At 54.8% G+C, this 20,666-nt stretch overlaps 1 protein-coding gene across 28 annotated transcripts in view; it reads right to left on the minus strand.

Moving 5' to 3' along the window:
• Window positions 1–5,355: 5,355 nt before the first annotated feature.
• IQCE (IQ motif containing E) overlaps window positions 5,356–20,666 on the minus strand; it is a 51,153-nt gene continuing 35,842 nt past the window's right edge. For 17 of the 28 annotated variants that reach the window (XM_054545688.2, XM_054545679.2, XM_054545675.2 and 14 more), the window contains 6 exons: window positions 17,464–17,631; window positions 14,600–14,623; window positions 11,086–11,196; window positions 10,113–10,312; window positions 8,880–8,983; window positions 5,356–6,205 (listed from right to left, as the gene is read on the minus strand). In XM_054545688.2, the coding sequence (XP_054401663.1) occupies window positions 6,084–6,205; window positions 8,880–8,983; window positions 10,113–10,312; window positions 11,086–11,196; window positions 14,600–14,623; window positions 17,464–17,631 (729 nt within the window). In that variant the 3' untranslated portion in view covers window positions 5,356–6,083. Of the gene's footprint in view, window positions 6,206–8,553; window positions 8,984–10,112; window positions 10,313–11,085; window positions 11,197–14,112; window positions 14,487–14,599; window positions 14,624–17,463; window positions 17,632–20,666 lie in introns of those variants that run through there. The other 11 variants (XM_024241237.3, XM_024241235.3, XM_063725885.1 and 8 more) reach the window with 4 other exon arrangements.

Genomic DNA, 20,666 nt, shown 5'->3' on the forward strand with positions numbered 1-20,666 from the left:
CAGCCTCCTGAGTAGCTGGGATTACAGGCACGTGCCACCACACCCGGCTACTTTTTGTATTTTTAATAGAGACGGGGTTTCACCATGTTGGCCAGGCTGGCCTCGAACTCCTGACCTCAGGTGATTCACTGCCTCAGCCTCCTAAAGTGCTGGGATTACAGGCGTGAACCACTGTGCCCCACCCCTCAAATTTTTTATATTAGCCAGGTGCATACCTGTGGTTTCAGCCACTTGGGAGGATGAGGTGGGAGGATCACTTGGGCCCAGTAGTTTGACTAGCCTGGGCAACTTAGCAAGACCCCATCTCTACAGAAATTTTTTTTTTTTTTTTTTGAGACAGAGTCTCACTCTATTGCCCAGACTGGAGTGCAGTGGCACCATCTCGGCTCACTGCAACCTCCACCTCCCAGGTTCAAGCAATTCTTCTGCCTCAGCCTCCCGAGTAGCTGGGACTACAGGCGCACACCACCACGCCCGGCTAATTTTTGTATTTTTAGTAGAGATGGGGTGTCACCATATTGGCCAGGCTGGTCTTGAACTCCTGACCTCGTGATCCACCCACCTCGGCCTCCCAAAGGGCTGGGATTACAGGCGTGAGCCACTGCACCTGGCCAGAAATTTTTTAAAAAGTGGGCATTGTGGTGCACACCTATAGTCCCAGCTACTTGGGAGGCTGAGGCAAGAGGATCGCTTAAGCCCAAGAGTTTGAGGCTGCAGTGAGCTATGATTGCACCACTGCACTCCGGCCAGGGCAAGACAGCAAGACCCTATCTCAATTTAAAAATATACATATATTTTCACACACACACACACATATATATATATGAGATCGATAGAGAGAAAATAGGCTTGGGCAAGTGCTGGAGCCAACCACAGTAACTGTGGAGGCTTCAGACAAACTCCACCCAGGATTTAGGGCCCCAGGGCAGGCAGCCACAAGCACACAAAGCCACAGATGCACCTTGTTCTATGCAACAAAATATTGGAAAACAAAACCCAGATATCAGCTCCTTTTGGTCGTTTCCATCTGTGTTTGATTCCTTAGTAAATTATTCTTTCCCTGCTCCTGAAACAAAAATGAAATCAAATTTGGAGAAATAACTCCCTCACGCACGCACATTTTTGTGTCCTCATATCTAAGGAATAGATGATATTCGATGGGGGACTGGGGTGTCAACAGATGTATCCGAGGTCATGCGTGGCAGGGAGCTGGCGGTGGGACTCGTCCCTCCAGCTGGCTCTCCAACCCCAAGCCTGCACTACGACCACGGCAAAATGCCAGAAGCCCAGAGAAGCAGGGTTTCTGAAGCGGATCGTTTGTGCAGCCTGAGTACGTGGAGCAGGAGCACACCTGGAGGTACTTAAAGGGAAGTCTTTACGGGGCAATCAAGGCACCCTGCAAAACAACTTTTTATTTAAAAGGCCAATAATGAGAATAATGAGTTGCACAAGAATGAAAACCTTATCCCTTCCAAAAGATCGGCCTATACATTATGTATAAAGTTAGAATAATCCTAAATACAAAATGCCAAAGACCAGCGGGTCCACTCCTTCCTCTCCTAAGCCATCTTGACAGTTTCACATTTCAGCTTCCAGACGTCATTTCTGTTGCTTTTAAGGGTGCTTACCCAGCCGTGGTCTGTACCAGACGGGGCAGTTGGCACAGCGTAGGCGCTGCCAGCAGGCCCTTGGGAGCTTGGCGAGGTGGGAGCCTTGAGAAATAGCTGGCTCGGACCCATGGCGGGGTGTGTGTGTCAACTCCCTGGTCCTCAGAGAATCCCTGAGCCACGTGAGAGCAAATGCTGCTTCCAAAACCAAAGGAAGAATTTTGCAATCGTTTAGACGGGTTAAAATAGAATCTCATTCAGATCTTGAAGGTTATCGGTGCTTTCTGCAGGTTTTTATTGCTCAAAAATGCAGCCATTTTTATCTTGGTGGATCTGAGCCAGGTTGGGCTATCTTTCCCTAATTCAATTGGCTTTTTTTTTTTTGCAAGGAAGGGGGTTTCTGGTCCATCGGAGGGATCAAGGGCATGGTCCTCACGTCTCTTGTCAGGAGACAAAAATAGACATTCAGCAGACAGACCACAGCCAGCGCGTGCGACCAGCGTCGTTTGGCTATTTTAGTCTCTTCTTAATACACAGACAAACGAGCAAAGAAAAAGCTACTTTGTCCAACACCGGGCCCTGGGTTGGAGTTTAGCCCTGCTTGGCTCTGCCCGCTAGTCTCATAGTCAGGTCACTCACCCCAGGCCTGGGGGAACGGTGGTCTTCTCTGGCCCTTCCACCTCTTCTCCCTTGTGGGGACCACCCAAGCCCTCTCCCGACTTGCCCAGAGGCTGCATGCCTCTCTGGCATCACAGTCCGCACAGAACCTGGCTGTAGGACTCCACTGAAATCCCCCCGGTGCTGGCTTTGTGCCCCAGGCACACCCACCTCACTTCTGCCTCCTTTCTGCCAGTTTCTGGCCCGTTTGGTCCCAGCCCCTCCCTGCACTTTCTCTGCAGCTGTGTCTGGTGGGTGATGTGAACCAAGGGACACCCAGGGTCATGGCACTGCCTGGGTACAGTTTGGTAATCATCGGCAGTCTGTCCCTGGCTTCTGAGCCTAGGGCCTCCTCCTCTTTCTCCCCATCCTGGATGAGCAGGACACACTGGGGAGACAGCATCCTACAAAGGCCTCCTAAGAGCTGTGCCCTGTGCCAGGAAAGCCTCCCGTATCTCCAAGGATGTCCCTGGAGCCCTCCAGCTGGTATCTCTGCTGAGGTCCGTGAGCAGTGGGAATAGGCCTCTAGGGGAGGAGTTGGGGACAGGCCTCCAGGGGAGAGCACACCTCCGGGTAGCTGCACCCGTGGCTCACCAGCCCCCTGCACTGGGGCCAGCTTCAGCCTCAGCGGTGTCGGCTCAACAGGTGTGACTGCTGTCAACACAGTGGGGCCAGGCCCTGGAGACTGACATCTTCTGTGGCTGCTTGTTTAAAGGGCATGGGATGGAGAAAGAGTATGTTATTTTAAAGCTGGACTACCTAACAGCCTCTGATAGCAGATACAGCTTTGCTGCTGTTCTTGAAATTCAAGGTGATGTGGAGGTGTTACAGTGACAATCAGGACACCGTGAACAACACCTGCCACCAACGTCGACCCCGAAGTGGTAGATGGGGCCTGCTTTGGCACTTGACGCTGGGGCAGGAGTCCCTTTCTTGGGGACTCACTCTCTACTTCCAGTCTCCCCCGGGAGTTGTCTACTTTCCTAGGCCCTGCCAGCAGCCCCCACAGCTCCGCCCAGCCCACTCCACCGGCTTGCCGCTCCCACGGCTCAGCCCCACTCACAGCTCACGCCTCCCATGGCTATGCCCCGCCCACAGCTCACCCCTCCCATGACCAGGCCCCGCCCACAGCTCACCTCTCCCATGACCAGGCCCCGCCCACAGCTCGCCCCTCCCATGACAAGGCCCCACCCACATCCCGCCCCTCCCATGACCAGGCCCCACCCACAGCTCGCACCTCCCATGGCTATGCCCCGCCCACAGCTCACCCCTCCCATGACCAGGCCCCACCCACAGCTCGCCCCTCCCATGGCTATGCCCCGCCCACAGCTCACCCCTCCCATGACCAGGCCCCGCCCACAGCTCACGTCTCCCATGGCTAGGCCCCGCCCACAGCTCGCCCCTCCCATGACCAGGCCCCGCCCATGACACCCCTCGTATGGCTCCATGGGCTTCTCTTCCCCTCCTGCTTAAGTCCCCGCAGGGCCAGAACCCCTGATCCCCAGGCCCTGGGGCCGCGGGCAAGGAGACCTCTCCGCTTGGTGCTGTCTCCATGGAACAAAGCCATACTGCAGCATTCCAGGACCGCAGAACAGCCGGGCGGGTTGTACCCAGCAAAGGGGACTGGTGACCAGCACTGGACACTGGGCATCAGCTGAAGACACAGGCTTGAGAATGCATTGCCATTTACCCAGCGAGCTTCAAGATGGATGCTGGCTTTTAACAGAGCAGCCCAGCTGCACCAGAGGAGGACATGGCGGTTTACGTATGGAACATTCTCCTCCAAGCCTGAGGCAGGAACGCCCTTTCCATACCCGTAACCCAAAGCTCTAGGCCACTGGTTCCCAAGAGTGAGCACGTCCCGCAGAAACAGCTTGGTTTAACAAGCAGGAGCAGCTGCCACAAGAGAACGGAGGGTCTCCCCCAGCGAACGTGCAGGTGTCTCACTTTCTCAGGGCTTTCGAGGTGGACTGGCTCCTAGGACCTGAAGCTTTGAGCTGGCAAGCAGGGATGGCTGGGACGGCGCCCCAGGGAGTGGACCCGGGCGGGTGGGGTGAAGGCAGGGGTCTACAGAGGGCCTGTGTCAGTTACACAGTCCGTCAAGTTACCAGCCAGTTCAGTGGAAAAAAAAAAATGGACTTGGCAACCCACAGACCAAATAAGGAAAACACGTACACAAGCCAGGCCCCCCGGCTGACTCGCTTCCACCCACTGTAGAAACAGAACCTAAGTGGAGACAGGGGCCAGGCTACGAACCGCAGGGTGGGGCAGGTCCTGCACTTTGGGTGGCCCCATCCCTGAGTGACTGGGAGAGAACAGGCTGGGCTGGGGACACCTGTGTCCTCCTCCCCTAGGGCAGGTGGACATGCAGAGCCTCCTCTCTCCCTTCCACAAGCCACTGTGTTGGGGCCATCGGCCTTCTGACCGCCATAGAGGATGCCCCAGGCTCAGCTTAGGTGACTCAGAAGGCCACCATGCTGCAGAAAAGGCGCCCAGGGGTTAGCCTGTCCCCGTAGACAGAAGCCTTGGGAGAAGCTGTCGGCTGTGTAAGAAGGGGCTAACGTTGGGTCTCTCCTGAGACAGCGGCTAGCCCCGGCAGGGCTCCCCACAGGGGTGCTGTGGAGATACAGACACCAGGCCCGGGCTGTGCAGGGGGTCTAGATGCCCCTGAAGGCCCGCCCAGGTCTAAGGCTCTTCCTCTTGACGCCCCAGCAAGGGCTAATCTCACACACAAGCAAGAGATGGGCACTGGACACTGCGCTTCCCCCAGGAACTCCCTCCTAGGCCTCTGCAGCTGCTGCCTCCAAGGGCTTCTCCTAGGCCTCTGCAGCTGCTGGCTCCATGGGCTCCGCACACCCAGCCCAGCCCAGCCACGGAGCTGGGAGAGCAGAGGCCACACACATGGGGTGACGGGGACTGTCCCAGACACCACATGCAACACGCCCCACCACGAGCCTGTGCTCTCCCTTGGAACGGCGAGCCTGCCTCCTCACCCTCCTCTCCTCCTCTTCCCCAGGTGGCCCCACAGAGGCTAAGGCTCCTGCCACCAGCTTGGGAACAGACATCACCCCGCTGTTCTCAAAACCAAGTGTGATGCTGCTTTTGTGATTATAATTGGGAATTTTAAAAAATCTTGGTCTCCACAGTGACAGAATCCAACCAAACTCCTTCCTGAGAAGGGCAGCTCTGGAGGGCAGTGCCTCAGGGGGTAGCAAGGGTGACAGGAAAGGATGGTGTGAGCGGGTGGGGCATGGAGTAAGATCATTTGGGGACCTGGATGTAAGAGCTCCTCACTGGCTTGGGACAGGCCGTGTTTTGCTGTGGGGATGGGGGAAGCTGGTCTCACACCTTCCTAAGGCACAGCAGGGCGTGTCTGCCTGGCCTACTGAGATCGAGCAAATCCTGGTTGTTGAGGGTGTCACCAGGAAGAGGGGGCATGGTGTTGGTGCTGGCTGCGGATAGCAGCTCCTCATGGTCAAGGTCTTGGGCAGGCGGCAAGGTGCTGTCAGAGAACGTGTCACTACAGGGCTCCCTGGCGTCTGCGAGTTCACGGCAGATGTGTCTGTCTGCACTGAAAATCCACCATCCGAGCTGCAGCTGGAGATGAGGGGGATGCGAGCCGCTGGCCCTCTCCAGAGAATAAAGTAAAGGCATTTGGGTCTTTTTCCACAAACAAAAGCACAAAGAGACACGATGCAGATGCTGAGGTGTTAAGTAGGTATCATCGTTCTTCTCCTAACACGATAAATTATCTTTCCCGTCGTGGCTCCTGTGTCCTTGGCAGCGCTGCTATCACGGCATGGAGACAGTGACGGGGACCTAGACTGGAAAGTTCTTCTTCGTGGGCAGAGATGGTGCAATGACAATATCGTCGGAATCATCGGAGTTGACATCATCCCCAGGTGGAGGTGCCACGGCCTGTGGCCCTGAGGGAGAGGGGTCTGCGGAAATGAACCACAGGGAGAGGGGTCAGCCATGCTGACCTCAGGGGCTGCCACCACGGACACCCTTACACTGTCTGCTCTTCCCCAGCAGGCAAGACGGAGGCCACCCCCAGAAGCAGTAAGCCATGGGGCACAGAGGCCCTCAGGACCAACTCACACACCTGCCAGAAAGCCTCACTCTCCACCCTCAGGACCAACTTACACACCTGCCAGAAGCCTCACTCTCCACCCTCAGGACCAACTCACACACCTGCCAGAAAGCCTCACTCTCCTAGCCTTCAAACTCAGCTCTGAGTATTCTGACCATTTCCCCCAACCAAAACACCTGCAAAAGCAGACATTTGACAGCACCGAGGAAGCTCGAGTACGCACTGGAGGCATTCCCTGAAAGCCACTCCCACAGCAGCAGTCCAGGAGTCTGGGGCCTGGGCGGGCGGCTACCCGTGTGTAGGAGCGTTTCTGCTGGGTGCAGTGGCTCATGCCTGCAACCCCAGGACTCTGGGAGGCCGAGGTGGGAGGGTGGCTTGAACCCAGGAGTTCTAGACCAGCCTGGGCAACACAGCGAGGCCACATCTCAAAAAAAAAAAAAGTCAACTTCCCTGTTAACTCGCTGGCCACTGGTATGGAGGGCAGGAAGGGGCAAGGAACGGATCGCTGTGAGCTTGCAAGCTGCTCGGCCATTCCCCCTTGGATGCTCCTTCATAAGCAACTAGAGCATTCAGAACTTTTAATCCACTCTAGAATGGGACGCCACCTACAGACGGGATGGAGGTGGGTACCAGAGCTGTGGTAGGTAGGGCAGGTCCTACCACAGCAGCAGCCCCAGAGCTCCTCGCCAGGGAGCCTGACTCTTACTGCCTTGAAAGATGAAAGTAAAAAAGTAATGAACTGCTGATGTGAGATTTTAAAAAGGGAAGGAAATGGCAATTCGGCCATGCCGCAGATACTGTAACTGTGTCAGCTTTTTTTTCCTGCAACTTTCAAGAAAATTCATATTAAAGGGGAACCTTATGAAATTAAAAACGTGGTTATCTTCAAAAACAACCAATCAGCTCAAACAAAAGCTTGATTTATACTTTTCACAGAGACATTTCCTTAGGTCAATAAAGCTGAATCCCTGGGTCACTGGGATGAACTTGCCTCTTTAAAATCACTTGCGTTTAGCAAGAGAAAAGGGCAGCATCAACGCACGCTTTAGCCCTGATCAAAGCCTCTAAAGGTCACGAAACACAGGGTCTGGCGAAGCCGGTAGAATCGGCTCCTGGAGAACAACTGAAAGCCTTTTGCAGAGCCCGCGAGTCACAGGCCGGCCCGACCGCTTTGCGTGTCTGTACATTCTCCCCGAAACCCCAGGCTGCTCATCTTTGTGTTGAGCTTTACAAATGGAGGTTTTGGAGAGAATATCAAAGTTCAAAGTTTTCTGGCTCTGACGAAACTAGGTTAAAAAATGAAAAGAATAAAATGTGATTTCATACGTGGTATTTCCAGGTCAAACGTGGTATACAGTTTTTAGCTCGTGCAGGAGACTCTCTAAAACACAGCCCCTAGCGGGACCCCCTGGGGAGGGAAGGCTCTCGGGCTCCAGGTCTGATGCGGGCCTCAAAACGGCCTCTTCTCAACTCCGTGACTGCACGTCAGCACAGGAGGGATCTCCTAGGAAAGTGAGGCCTCCGCCCCCCCCAGGCCCCCACACTGACTGGAGCGGTACTGGGGGGCTGCCGGCTCCCTGGGCCCGTCCTGAAGGGACATTCAAATTAAGGCATGTGGGTCCTGGGCAGGCCTCACCCCTCCTCCACCCCCCGGCCTTCCTCACCCTCACCCTTTGGGCTCAGAAGAGCCTCTTCCTTTGTGGTTTTCCTTGCTGTTCTCTCTCGTCCTTCCCTGACTCCACCCTGGAGACCTAAGGACTCAGCACGGCAGAGCCCTTCGCCTGACACTTCCCACGTGAGACAGCCCCGCACGCCACACTCCACTCCTCAACAGGGTCTTAAGGCTGCCCTTCTCCATATCCCGATAGTCCCGAGTCTCAACAGTGTGCCTCTGCACTCATCCTCCCTTTACAGGAAGTGTCAATGGGGGGTTTCTAATTGCAGGATAAGACACGGGATCTCAAGTCCACACACAGCAGCATAGATTTGGGGTGGAGAGTGGCTTTCGAGCTGTCTAGCCCGTTCTCTACTTTAAACATGAAAGGACTGACGGCCAGAGAAAGGCAGGGCCCTGCTGGGGCATCCCCATCAGCTCTGGACAGAGCAGGGATGAGGCCTCACACGAGGGTGTGGCATCCTGCAGTGCCAGCGGCTTCTTCACTGACTGTTTTTGGACTTTAACAAAGTAGAAAAGGAAACAATAACACGGTTTTACTCAACAAACAAACAGGAGAAATGCTGGCCCGAAAGAGGAAGCCACCTCGGTCCCGTTGGAGCTGAGAGCAAAAATAAAGACAGCAAGGACCTCGGCAATTCCAGGGACAAAGGACAAGCTGGGGCAAGGGGGGCCCTGTTGGGGGCCTTCCTGGCATGAGGCGATGCTTAGTTCAGAGGCAGCTCCAGATGGGACACTCCTCCCTTCCGTCCCGACACAGCCCGGGCTTCCTGGAGGTGGCCACTCTTTGGCTGAGACCTCAGCAGACCAGCTGCCCTGGTGCCAGAATCCAAATGAATGAAATTACCAGGAAGAGCTGCGAGGAAGGGTGGGGAGGAGGCGTCCCCGTGTGTGGCTGAAGCCGATCTCCTCTTGGTAGAAGCTGCGGTGGTGGTTCTTTTACCGGTAGCGCTGGAAAAAAAACAGAAAACGCCAGCTGATTCTGCCTTTAGAGAGTACAAACCTCTCTGAGATTTACGGCAGCCTCAGTAATTTGCCTGGAGGCAGGTATTCCAATGAGAGCAAACACAGCCAGCCCCGAGCCCCACGACCAGCGCTGTACCCGATATGCACCCAGGGTCCAGAAACATCTGGCGGTGAAGAGCCTCAGACACGACCCCGTCCATCTCCTCGGGGAGCATGCTGAGGTCAGGCCAGCACGGTTTTATAAGCTGGCCTCAGACGGCTCCCTTCCCTGTCTCCTGTCTGGGTCAGCCCAGCTGCCATTCCCTGGGGACATGCTTGCAGGCTGCATGGCCCTCCACCTCCTGGCTGGGGCTCGCTGCCCAGGGATGGGTCCCCGACTCCTGAACCCATGGTGTGTCCCAGGTCACGTGGGGTTAGGACCATGAGCTGCAGGTGTGGCCTCGGAGGGAGAAACTGCCCACTCGGAAGTGCTGGGTGGCAGCGCGGCTCCACCATGGAGGCCGAGAACCAGAGCAGTCTGTGATAAGAGGGGAACAAACCCCACGCGGGGTGAAGCAGAGGGGGGTGACAGAGCAGGGCCGTCTCTTCCCCTTACTGTAAACTCCCCCTCTGCCCAGGCTCACTTCAAGGGGTTTTGATTTCTGCAATCAAGAGAGTCCTAGTGAACCCACCAGGAGGCCTGTGGGAACGCTGCCATCTAGACCCTGCACACGTCGCCTGTCGCATGCCGTGTCCAACAAGGAGGTCACATCACAGTTTTCTTTCACAGGGATGACCTATCAGCACAGCCGAAAGCCAGGCCACAGACTGATGGTGACCTGAGCTACACGGTGTCTGAAGCTCCTCTTCTCATCTCCTCCCAGCAGGGAAGAAGCGACTCCGGAAGGGCCTCCCCTGAGGATCACAACTTCCAGCCCACTCCACATCCGTGGTGCAGCAGGGAGTCCTCAGGATGTGAAGCCTTTACTCTGGCTCCAAACCGAGGTCCCGCGGGCAGGCGGCAGGCGCTGCTCCAGTTCCTGCTACATGCCCTGTGCCCAGTGCTCCGGGCCCATTGCGGTGGGCAGCCTCTCGTGCCACCTCTGTGTCCCGCGTCCCTGTGATCCTGACTCACCTGTGCCTGGCCCGGGCCAGGTGTGCCCGCAGAGCAGACTGGATGATGACGATGGCCTCCTCCTGCACAGGGCTGCCCTCGGCCTGGGTGATGGGGCTCGGAACGCGGGGCACGGGAGAGCTCTGGGGCGCAAGGACAGCAGGGAAGATGACTGTTTGGCAGCCCCCTGCCGGCTCCCGGCGCTCTGCCCCCAGGGCACCCTGGGCGTCAGGGACACAGGAAGAGCTCAGTTTCCTTTTCAGGTGGCCCTGCCTCCCGGGAATTGCTGGTCAGTGAGCAGCCTCCTGGTGGCAGGTTCTGAATTTTTAAACTGTAGGGATTCTTATTTATTTATTTATTTATTCATTTATTTTTGAGACGGAGTCTCACTCTGTTGCCCAGGCTGGAGTGCAGTGGCGCGATCTCGGCTCACTGCAAGCTCTGCCTCCCAGGTTCACGCCATTCTCCTGCCTCAGCCTCCTGAGTAGCTGGGACTACAGGCACCCGCCACCACGCCCAACTAATTTTTTGTATTTTTAGTAGAGACGGGGTTTCACTTTGTTAGCCAGGATGGTCTCGATCTCCTGACCTCGTGATCCACCTGCCTCGGCCTCCAAAAGTGCTGGGATTACAGGTGTGAGCCACGGAGCCTGGCCTACTGTAGGGATTCTTAAACAAACACCTGGTCCTCAATACAGAGGAGGGGCCGGCATGGCCTGCATCTGTCTTTAGTAGTTTTTAGCTACATCTTCATGGAGCTACTTGACTCTCCAACAGCTTAAGGCAATCTGGCCCTAACGCCACATCCATCCGGGGCCTGCGCAGAGGGGCCTGTGCAGAGGGGCCTGCGTGGCCAGGGATGGAGTGTAGGGGACACCTGCTGGGCGGGTGGGGATGTGGAGGCTGAGGGGTGCCCTGCGCTTTCTCGGTGGATGGAGTGCGAGATGAGCAGCTCTGGAGATGGCCACTGGGATGTCCAGCACCCCAACATTACCTGGTCTGGGAGGCCTGGCACGCTGGGTGGCTCTGAGCCATGTGCTTTGCTTGCTAAGAGCTTTGTCCGCGCCAGATGTCCCCTGAAAGCTGCCTGAAGCACCACAGCTGCCTGTCAGGGAAGGAAGCAGGGAGAGAAAAGCGGGTGTGAGTGCCCGGGGCAACGGCGGGCGAGAGGGAGGCGCCAAGGGGAGATCTGCCACGGCAGCAGAGAACGTGACTCCCCTCACGGCTGCGCAGCCACGGTCTCTCAAAGAGCCGTCCGTGCTCCCACTCACCCCAGTCCGGGAGAAACTCACCGGCGCCCCAGGGAGCACAGGGCACGGCGCCTGTCAGCACGGTGGGGACTCTGGGAATGGCAAGGGGCCTGCTGCTCACTGCAGTCCCTTTCAGCGGCTAATAGGAGCTGGTTATGTTTTCATGTTGGAGTGTTTTTTCAGGTTAGAATAGTTTATTGGTTTCATCTACTTTCCATAGATGTCTTCTAAATCAAGCAAGGGGCCACAAGACCTCTAAAGTGATCTTAAGAGAATTATTTATCCTTAAATGATTTTCTTAGGAAATGTGGCTGGGTGCAGTGGCTCATGCCTGTAATCCCAGCACTTTGGGAGGCTGAGGCAGGATGATCACTTGAGCCCAGGAAATTCAGATCAGCCTGGGCAACATAGCAAGACCTTGTCTCTACAAAAAATTAGCTGGGCATGGCACACACCTGTCATCCAGTGCTTTGGGAGGCTGAGGTGGAAATATCCATTGAGCCCAGGAGTTTGAGACTAGCCTGGCCAATATGGTAAAAACCTGTCTCTACTAAAAGATTAGCCAGGCATGGTGGCACATGCCTGTAGTCCCAGCTACTCAGGAGGCTGAGGCATGAGAATCGTTTGAACCTGGGAGGCAGAGATTGCAGTGAGCCAAGATTGGGCCACTGCACTCCAGCCTGGGTGACGCAGTGAGACTCTATCTCAAAAAAAAAAAAAAAAAAGACAGGGAAGCTCCGTGAGAAGTTCACGCTCCATTTTCGGGGAAGCACTTATTTTTGAACCATCTGCCTCTAGCTCTGTGAACCCTCCCAGCCTGATAGATGGGCAGCTCTCAAACACGTTAGGAGAATGACAAGCGTGCCCACCGAGCCCCATGCCACGTGAGTTTAGCAGGCTTGCTGCTGTTGGAACAGAAAGCACCTTTGTTTTGTCTTAAAGCTGGGGTGGGAAAAGAGCTCAGCAAAGGAGGGCGAGGCAGCACCAGCTATTAACAATGAATGACCCGCCAGAGTGTGGTGACCACGTGGAGGCTGCCCAGAAGCTTCCGGTAAAGCAGCTGCCAGGTACAGGGGGCTCTGCACCAGCCGGAGGGGTGACAGGGGCACGCATCTCCGTCACGCCACACACTGCACACACACTGGCAAACCCCACGTTCACCACAGCCCCACACAGGCAGCCTCACTGCTGTCTTTACTTAGAGATGAGGACCCTGAGGCATGGGGGGCGCCAGGGAGAGAAGCAGGACGGGGAGATGGCACCCACCATTGATTGGCCCATGAGCCGAGGAGCCTGCATCCCCTCACCTGCTCGCTGGAGGGCATTTACCCCACGCCTCCCATATGCCAGGCGCTAGTCTAGGCACCAGAGGTGTTGTGGCAAAAAGACAGAGCTTGCATTCTGACAGGCGGCTGGCAAGAATAACCACAAAGTGAGATGCCAGGCAGGGGCGTGTGCTAGGAACCGCAGCCGGCTGTGGGGACCGGGAACCTGGGCAGGCTGTGGTGGGTGGACAGGTGGGAGGCTGACGTGCTGGAGACCTCGGGATGAGGGCCTGAGGGCTGCTGGAGGATGGCAGGGACTGTCAGAGACGGGGATGTTGGAAGTTGCCATTGCAGATGTGTAAGATGGGTATGGACAAGGGTGTGTCTGTGGGGCAGGTCTAGGGACTAGAAGGCCAGGCACGGAAGGGCTGCAGAACCGAAGGCTGAGGACTAGGGCAGTGGCGAGCAGGGGTCCCTTCCTCAGGGGCAGTGTGCTGGGCCAGGTGGGCAGTCCAGCTATCTGCTCGTGGAGGGAGCTCGTGTGGCTGTGGCCTGGCCATCAGATGCCAACATGCTCCCACTGCAGCTGCGCGCAGGCCACTGAGCCTGGTGCGCCGCCCACACCCGCGACCATACTGGCTGTCCTGACTGCAGAGTATGAACCCCGTGACATTTGGACAGTATCTGGCTCGTCTGTTACAAGCTCCTCTGGTGCCCGGCACGTGGCAGGAGCCCAGCAAACACTTGTGGATGGGTAATGTGGCCAAAGGGAAGGGGACAGTGGGTGGGGCAGGGGGAAGTCAAGCCCCACCCTGACAGCAGAGCTGTCAACCCTGCTGACATCAGACGCACCTGGGGAGTGTGAGGACAAGCGGGTGCTGAGTCTGCCCCGCCACTGAGAAGCAGCTGTGGGCGAGGAAGAAGGCAGCATGAGAAGCCCTGCGGCCCAGCGCCCGCTCTGACTGACTGGGGCTGGGTCCTCTCCTGCAGTCTAAGTGGAAATACACTGCTGTCCCTGAAGGGGCCCTAGAGGAGAGGGCAGCATCTCAGAGGCCACCAGGACTCCAGCAAAATAAAGATCTCACTTTCTAGCTCCTCCCTAAATAGGGCCATGGCTGGAACCGCACTGTTCATCAATCTGTCAGTTCTCAGGTGTGGGTGACATACTCAACCTTCATTCCAGTTCCATGCCCTCGCCCCGTCTCAGACTCCTTGTCCCACCGGCTCTGCTGGGATGCCCTCCCCTCACTTGCTGGTCTAGCGAGCTCTGATGTGTCCTGCGAGGCCCACCTTGCACGTCACCCCTTGCAGGGACCTCCTGGCCTTTGTGTGCAGGGCCGGCCACCCCCAGCGCCACCCCGGGCTGTAACCACTCGTTCACTTGTGTGTTTGGGCCTTTGTGTCCCAGGGCCTCTGAGACCGCCCCACGCAGGGCTGGTGATCAGTGAACGTGCATGAAAAGAAGGAAGGAATGGAAGGAAGGAAGGAATGAAGAGATTTTGAAAGTGGGAAATTGTCCAAATATTTATTTGATGTTTCTGTTTCTTATGTATTTTATACTTAATGTTGGGGTCTGGTTTGGTTTCATGAAAAGAAGGACTCGCTGGGCACGGTGGCTCACGCCTATAATTCCTGCACTTTGGGAGGCCAAGATGGGCAAATCACCTAAGGTCAGGAGTTGGAGACCAGCCTGGCCAACATGGAGAAACCCCGTCTCTACTAAAAATGCAAAAATTAGCTGGGCACAGTGGTGCGTGCCTGTAATCCCAGCTACCAGGGAGGCTGAGGCAGGAGAATCGCTTGAACCAAGGAGGCGGAGGTTGCAGTGAGCCAAGATTGCACCACTGCACTCCAGCCTGGGCAACAGAGTGAGATTCCGTCTCGAAAAAAAAAGAAAAGAAAAGGTATCAACACATCTTTAAATATCCCCTCACCTACTTTACAACAAAATACAAATCCGAATTTCGAAACTGAAGAAATAAACCTCACTTACCTCATCCAGAACAGCCTTTTTTTTCTGGAAAAAAAAAGAAAAAATATATGAATTAATACGAGAAGGATGAATGTTTCCCCACACAGTGGTTTTCATTCCTTCATCTGGCCAACAGGTGTCGATCAAGCCAACAAGAGGCCTGGCTGCCCTGGCTCCTCCCTCCCGAGCTGCCAGGGCCCAGCAAACAAACGCCTTTGTAAGGAGGACGAAAGTCAGAGGCAGAATTAGGATGGCGGGAATTCTCCAGGAGTCACATGAGGTGGCCCAAGCTGCAGATGAAGGGATGTGTCTGTGCCGTGTGCCAGTCCCCTGGCTGTGCAGAAGGGACTCCATTAGGCCAAGCTGTGCACCTAAGGAGGTGGATGTGGGCCCGATGTGAGAGCTCTCTCACAGCACAGGTGTCTGGACCACCGTCCTCTCTGGATAAGCTCCAGAATTCGGAGGCTGAGGCTGCCTGCTGGGGATGTTCTGAAGGGGGATTTGGTTCAGGGGTCTGGATCACTGGCCCCAGCCTGGCTGGTCATCAGTCACCCTGGGGTGTCTTGGGAAGTTTCTCAGGCTGCAGCTGACACACAGCGTCACAGTCAGTAGAGAGGGTCCCTCGGAGCACGTGTTCTTATAGATGTGAGCGAAGTCCTCCCCGGATGTTGACGCCAAGTTAATCAGCGTGCACTTAATGGCACGGAATGACCACGGCTGGATGACAGGTACATCAGCCGGCTGATTTTCCATAGTCATCAGAGTGCATGGCCCACGTTTGTACTACTGTACACAGGATCTTTCCCTTGGGAGATTAAGGAGGAACTGAGTACAAGGACCAGCACAATATAAGATGGAAGCAAAGAAATATATATACTGAATGAGAGAGAGAGACAGACAGACAGACAAGCCAGCATCTGCTTAGCACCTAAAGAGAAGTCACTAAGTTTTCTCCCACCCTTTTGGGAGGACCAGGAGTTGGCCCCACTAATAAGGAAACTGCTTTTCAGACAAAGACAGCTGTGACATGAAGGACACTAAGGCCACAAGGGGAAAGGTGGTGGGGACAGACCTCATGGAGGCCAAACTCTCCCCTATAGACTGCTGGCCAGTTACCACGGGAAACTCGTTTCTTTAAAATGGCGAAAGCCAGCAGCCATGACCAGGTTAGAAACACAAACAGGGGCCGGCCTGGCCCATCCGTGTCTCGAGGGGATGGGGGTACACAGCCTCGACGTGAGACATTCTTGCCAAAAGCAAACCCAGGTGAATCAGAGCTGGAGACCTTATTTCTCATTTATGGGAAATTAAGGGGACAGAGGAATAAGTTAATGACCCCACAAGGAAACAGATCCAGGACAGGGAACATTCTGTAACACACCGGCCTGCCCATTGCCAAAGAAAATCTCTTTAAAAAGAAAAAAAAAAGGCCAGGCGCAGTGGCTCACGCCTATAATCCCAGCACTTTGGGAGACCAAGGCAGGTGGATCACCTGGGGTCAGGAGTTTGAGACCAGTCTGGCCAACGTGGTGAAACCCTGTCTCTAATAAAAATACAAAAATTAGCTGGGCGTGGTGGCACATGCCTGTAATCCCAGCTACTTGGGAAGCTGAGGCAGGAGAATCGCTTGAACCTGGGAGGCAGAGGTTGCAGTTAGCTGGGATCACGCCACTGCACTCCAGCCTGGGCCACAAGAGCGAAACTCCATCTCAAAAAAAAAAAAGGAAAAGAAAAAAATCTAGGTGTGGTAGCTCACACCTGTAATCCCAGCACTCTGGGAGGCCGAGGCAGGTAAATGGCTTTAGCTCAGGAGTTCAAGACCAGCCTGGACAACACAGCAAGACCCGTCTCTACAAAAATTGGCCAGGTGTGGTGGTGCCTGCCTGTAGTCCCAACTACTTGGGGGGCTGAGGCCGGAGGATTGCTTGAGCCCAGGAGGTCGAGGCTGCAGTGAGCTGTGATTGTGCCACTGCACTCCAGCCTGAGTGACGGAGTGAGACCCTGTCTCTATGAAAAAAGAAAAAAAAGGCCGGGTGTGGTAGCTCATGCCTGTAATCCTGGCACTTTGGGAAGCCAAGATGGGTGGATCACCTGAGGCCAGAAGTTCGAGACCAGCCTGGCTAATAAGGTGAAATCCTGTCTCTACCAAAAATACAAAAATTAGCTGGGTGTGGTGGCGAGCACCTGTATCACAACTACTTGGGAGGCTGAGGCAGGAGAATCGCTTGAACCCAGGAGGCGGAGGTTGCAGTGAGCCAAGATCATGCCATTGCACTCCAGCCTGGATAACAGAGCAAGACTCTAACTCAGAAAAACAAACAAAATCTGCCAGGGTGAACTGTTGGTGAAAGAAAAGAAAGGGTGGAGGCTGCTGTGAACCACACTAAGGAGACGTAACCAACCAACCCCCAGGCTCTGACGGGACGTGGGTTGAGAACCTCCGAGGCTGAATGCTGGCAGGAAACAGATAGCTGCAGGTGGCATCTCGGGACGTTTGGGAAATGTGAATAGGAAGGGCTGTTAGGTGAGGATAGAAAACTGCTGGCAGTCCTAGGTGCAGTCACGGTGCTGTGGTCAGGTAGGAGAAAATACTTTTTCTTAGAAGATACATGCCGATGTTTCATAACATCTAAAACTTACTTTCGAATAGTTCTGCAAGAAAACTGTATGGAAAGAAATGTGGCGTGTTATTCACTACTGCACAAAATGCACCCAGAACGGAGGAGTCAGTGTGTGAATGAGGTTTTTATTTTCTGTATGTTACGGTGCTCAGACACCTGGGCCCGGCTGCGCCTCCAGGCCTAGTCATTCCTGGAGAGTGAGTGGCTTGCCTTGGAGCACGAAGACTCACAGGGAGCAGCCCGGGTCGCCCCGGGGAGCCTCACCTTGTGCTTGTACACCTTCCACTGGGCCTGCAGGACTCTGGCCGCGGCGTCTCTTCTCCCATCAGAGCAGGGGGAGCGTGGCCGCAGGAGCCCCTCCTCGCTGGAATCCGGCGGCCAGTCTTGCTCGCAGTGCCTGCGGCTGGGAGTGGGAGCTGGGAGCTCTTGGGCCTGCAGGAAATTGAAGGAGTAAGAGGACGATGAAGCCAGGGCAGGGACAATCAGTATCCGGCAAGGGGACAGGATATTACTTGGCATGGTGTGGCTGTGCTTATCAGGCGAGTCTTATTAATGTGGAGGAGAGAGCTGTTCCACACTGGTCTGCAGGCCACATGACAGCGGTCTCTTGTACTGCTGAGAAACAGCGTCTAGGCGAGCACACAAGTGCAGACGCGCTTCTCATTAAACTCCCTTAACTCTGCCTGGCAGTGCCTCCTGGGAGGGAGAGAGGACGCTTCTTCACACGGCTGTCACACACTCACTACACTCAGTCACATTTTGTTCCTGCAAGAATTGTCTGTTTTTCTGGGGTCCTTTTCTGTTTTCTAGTTTAATACTCTAAATTATAAACATGGGATTTCTGGGATTGATATATATTTCTAGCATGGTTTTTAAGGTAGAAACAAGCCAGGATTGCTATAACAACCATTGAAATAGCCATGATTTCAGGCTGGGTGCAGTGGCTCATGCTTGTAATCCCAACAATGTGGGGGGCCAAGCAGGGAGGATCCCTTGAGCCCAGGAGTTCAAGACCAGCCTGGCCAACATAGCGAGACCCCATCTCTATGAAAAAATTCAAGAAATACCCGGGTGTGGTGGCACACCACTGTGGTCTCAGCTACTCGGGAGGCTGAGGCAGGAGGATCGTTTGAACCCAGGGGTCAAAGCTGCAGTGAGCCATGATTGTGCCGCTGTAGTCCAGCCTGGGCAACAGAGTGAGACCCTGTCTCTAAAAAGAAAAAAGAAAAATTATGATTTCTAACACTGATGACTCCAAATGTATCACCCATAGGACACTACCCAATACAAATGAAAAGGCCTCTCATGTCAAGAACGCAAACTCTGTAGAGAGCAGGCTGCTGCCGAAAGCCCTCCCCGGAGGGAGACACAAGACTGCTCCCAGTGCACACCTGGCCAGGCGCCAGATGCAGGTGGCCTGTCCACAGACTTCAACAAACACAGAACGGCTTGCTCTGGCTTTTCATTTTCTGTGTGTTAACAATGCTTGGGCATCTGGGGCCTTGCTGCCCCTCTGGGCCTGGCCAATTCCTAGACAGTGAAGGGCCTGCCTTCGGGCACAGCCATCCTATGCGAGCAGCTAATCCAGTGCCCACACTGAGAATCGTCTCCTGTATTGGGGCCCACACTCCAGAAGGCAGTGTTTCTCAGCCTTAATCACTCAAGGCCAGGTGCGGGACAGCTGAAGACCACCCTGTGACCCAGATCCTGCTGAAATTCTTCAAGCTTCCAGCCCACTGGCCCTAACCAGCCGGCTCACCTCACCTCACCCGCTGCTTCTCATGATAAAGGCCCTGGCCCGGGTCTTCCGCACGACGCTGCCGCCTCCTGGCCGACGCGCCGCTCCTGTGTGGCCTTGTGTGCCCTGCCTCCTGTTTCTAGGGACCTGGGAGTGTAAACTTCCTAGGACGGTCACTTGGGTGTCTGCACATCTTAACATCCCTGACGAAGATGCCCTGGGTACATCCACACAGCCAGCTGTTTCCAGATCTCTTTAGCTGTGGCACCAAGTTGCTTGGCACCAGCATTCCGGCCCTGGGCTTCCACATTCCGATTTTGTAACCCTAAGAAAAGCCTCATCTTCCCCCAGTCCTGACACATTTTCAGGTCTCCGTTCCACTAAAGTGAGATCATCTGTTAGTACGTGGCCCGTGCCAATGTGATCAGAAAGGTAAAATCAGCTTCTCAGAAGATAAATGAACATTTACTCACACAACTACAGACAGCTAAAAAAATCTAAATTTTCACATGCTTATAAATTCCTTGAGGCAACTCTTAAACCGACTCTTGTCACTCCATTTAACCTACAATTAATCATTCCCACGTGAATGCTGAGAACTGATTCCCCTACTCGGAGAGCTGATCACTCAATTAATCCCACTCTTCCTTTTCTCTAAAATAGAAATATTTCCTGAGGAGGAAAATAACACAAAGCTAATACATGCTTATTACGAAAAATTCAGACAACACTAAAAGAAAGTAAAAAAAAAAAAAAATGCTTATAACCCCACCATACAGAAAAGGCTGTATTTCAGCAGTGTTTTCAGACACTTTTGTTTTTTCTCTCTCTCTCTTTCTCTCCTCTCTCTATTTTCAGACCTTTTTCTTTTCTCTTTCTCTCTTTCTTTCTTTCCTTTTTTTAGTGAGACAGGGTCTGGCTCTGTGGCCCGGGATGGAGTGCAGCGGTGCTGGGCTCGAGCCATCTTCCCACTGCTGCCTCCCCAGCAGCTGGGACCACAGGCGGTGGCTTCTACTGGTTTTATCCATGAGCTCCTGTTAGAGCAAACTGCAGCCTCAGGATGGTGACACCAAGTTCCTTGCTTTTTGTCTGAACATGCATGGGCTCACACCTGCCCTCTGAAGGATCCTACCCATTGGAAGGGGATTTATGAGGACGCCCTTCTAGCACCAGAAGTGCAAGTGCAGGCAGCGCCGGCCATGGTGAGCAAAGCATGGCTGCGACCCTCCAGGGAGGCAAGTGCAGCACCGGCCATGGTGACCGGAGCATGGCTGCGACCCTCCAGGGAGGCAGCAGAGAGCAGGGACCTCGGAACCACAGAGACCAGCTGCCTCCGGGTAGCGTCCACACACGCTGAGGGAGTGGAGAGGCAGGAGAGCATCCATCTGGGGTCCCTGCTCACCTGCCAGTTCCCTGCTCACAGTCACTCCACGTTCAACCCGTGCACAGATGAGTGATGGCAGGGAGGGCACAGGAAGCCCCACCCCACCCAGAGGGCAGTGCCCGCTGAGGCGCTGCCAACCTCGTGTTCTGGAACTTAGATGAGAGGAGAGGACGCAAGCCCAGGTCCATGCAGGGGCCTGGTTGAGCCTTCGTCCTTCCCCCCAAGCCCCTCCTGCCTCTCAGTGACAGCTCCGGCCGTATAACTACACCCTCCGCATGACCAGGCTTTTGGGAAACTCTTTACTCACCAGCCTTGAGACTCAAATATCAGTTCGAGAAGTCAATT

This window comes from Pongo abelii, chromosome 6 (assembly GCF_028885655.2).
Source record: "Pongo abelii isolate AG06213 chromosome 6, NHGRI_mPonAbe1-v2.0_pri, whole genome shotgun sequence".
Classification (NCBI taxonomy): Eukaryota; Metazoa; Chordata; class Mammalia; order Primates; family Hominidae; genus Pongo; species Pongo abelii.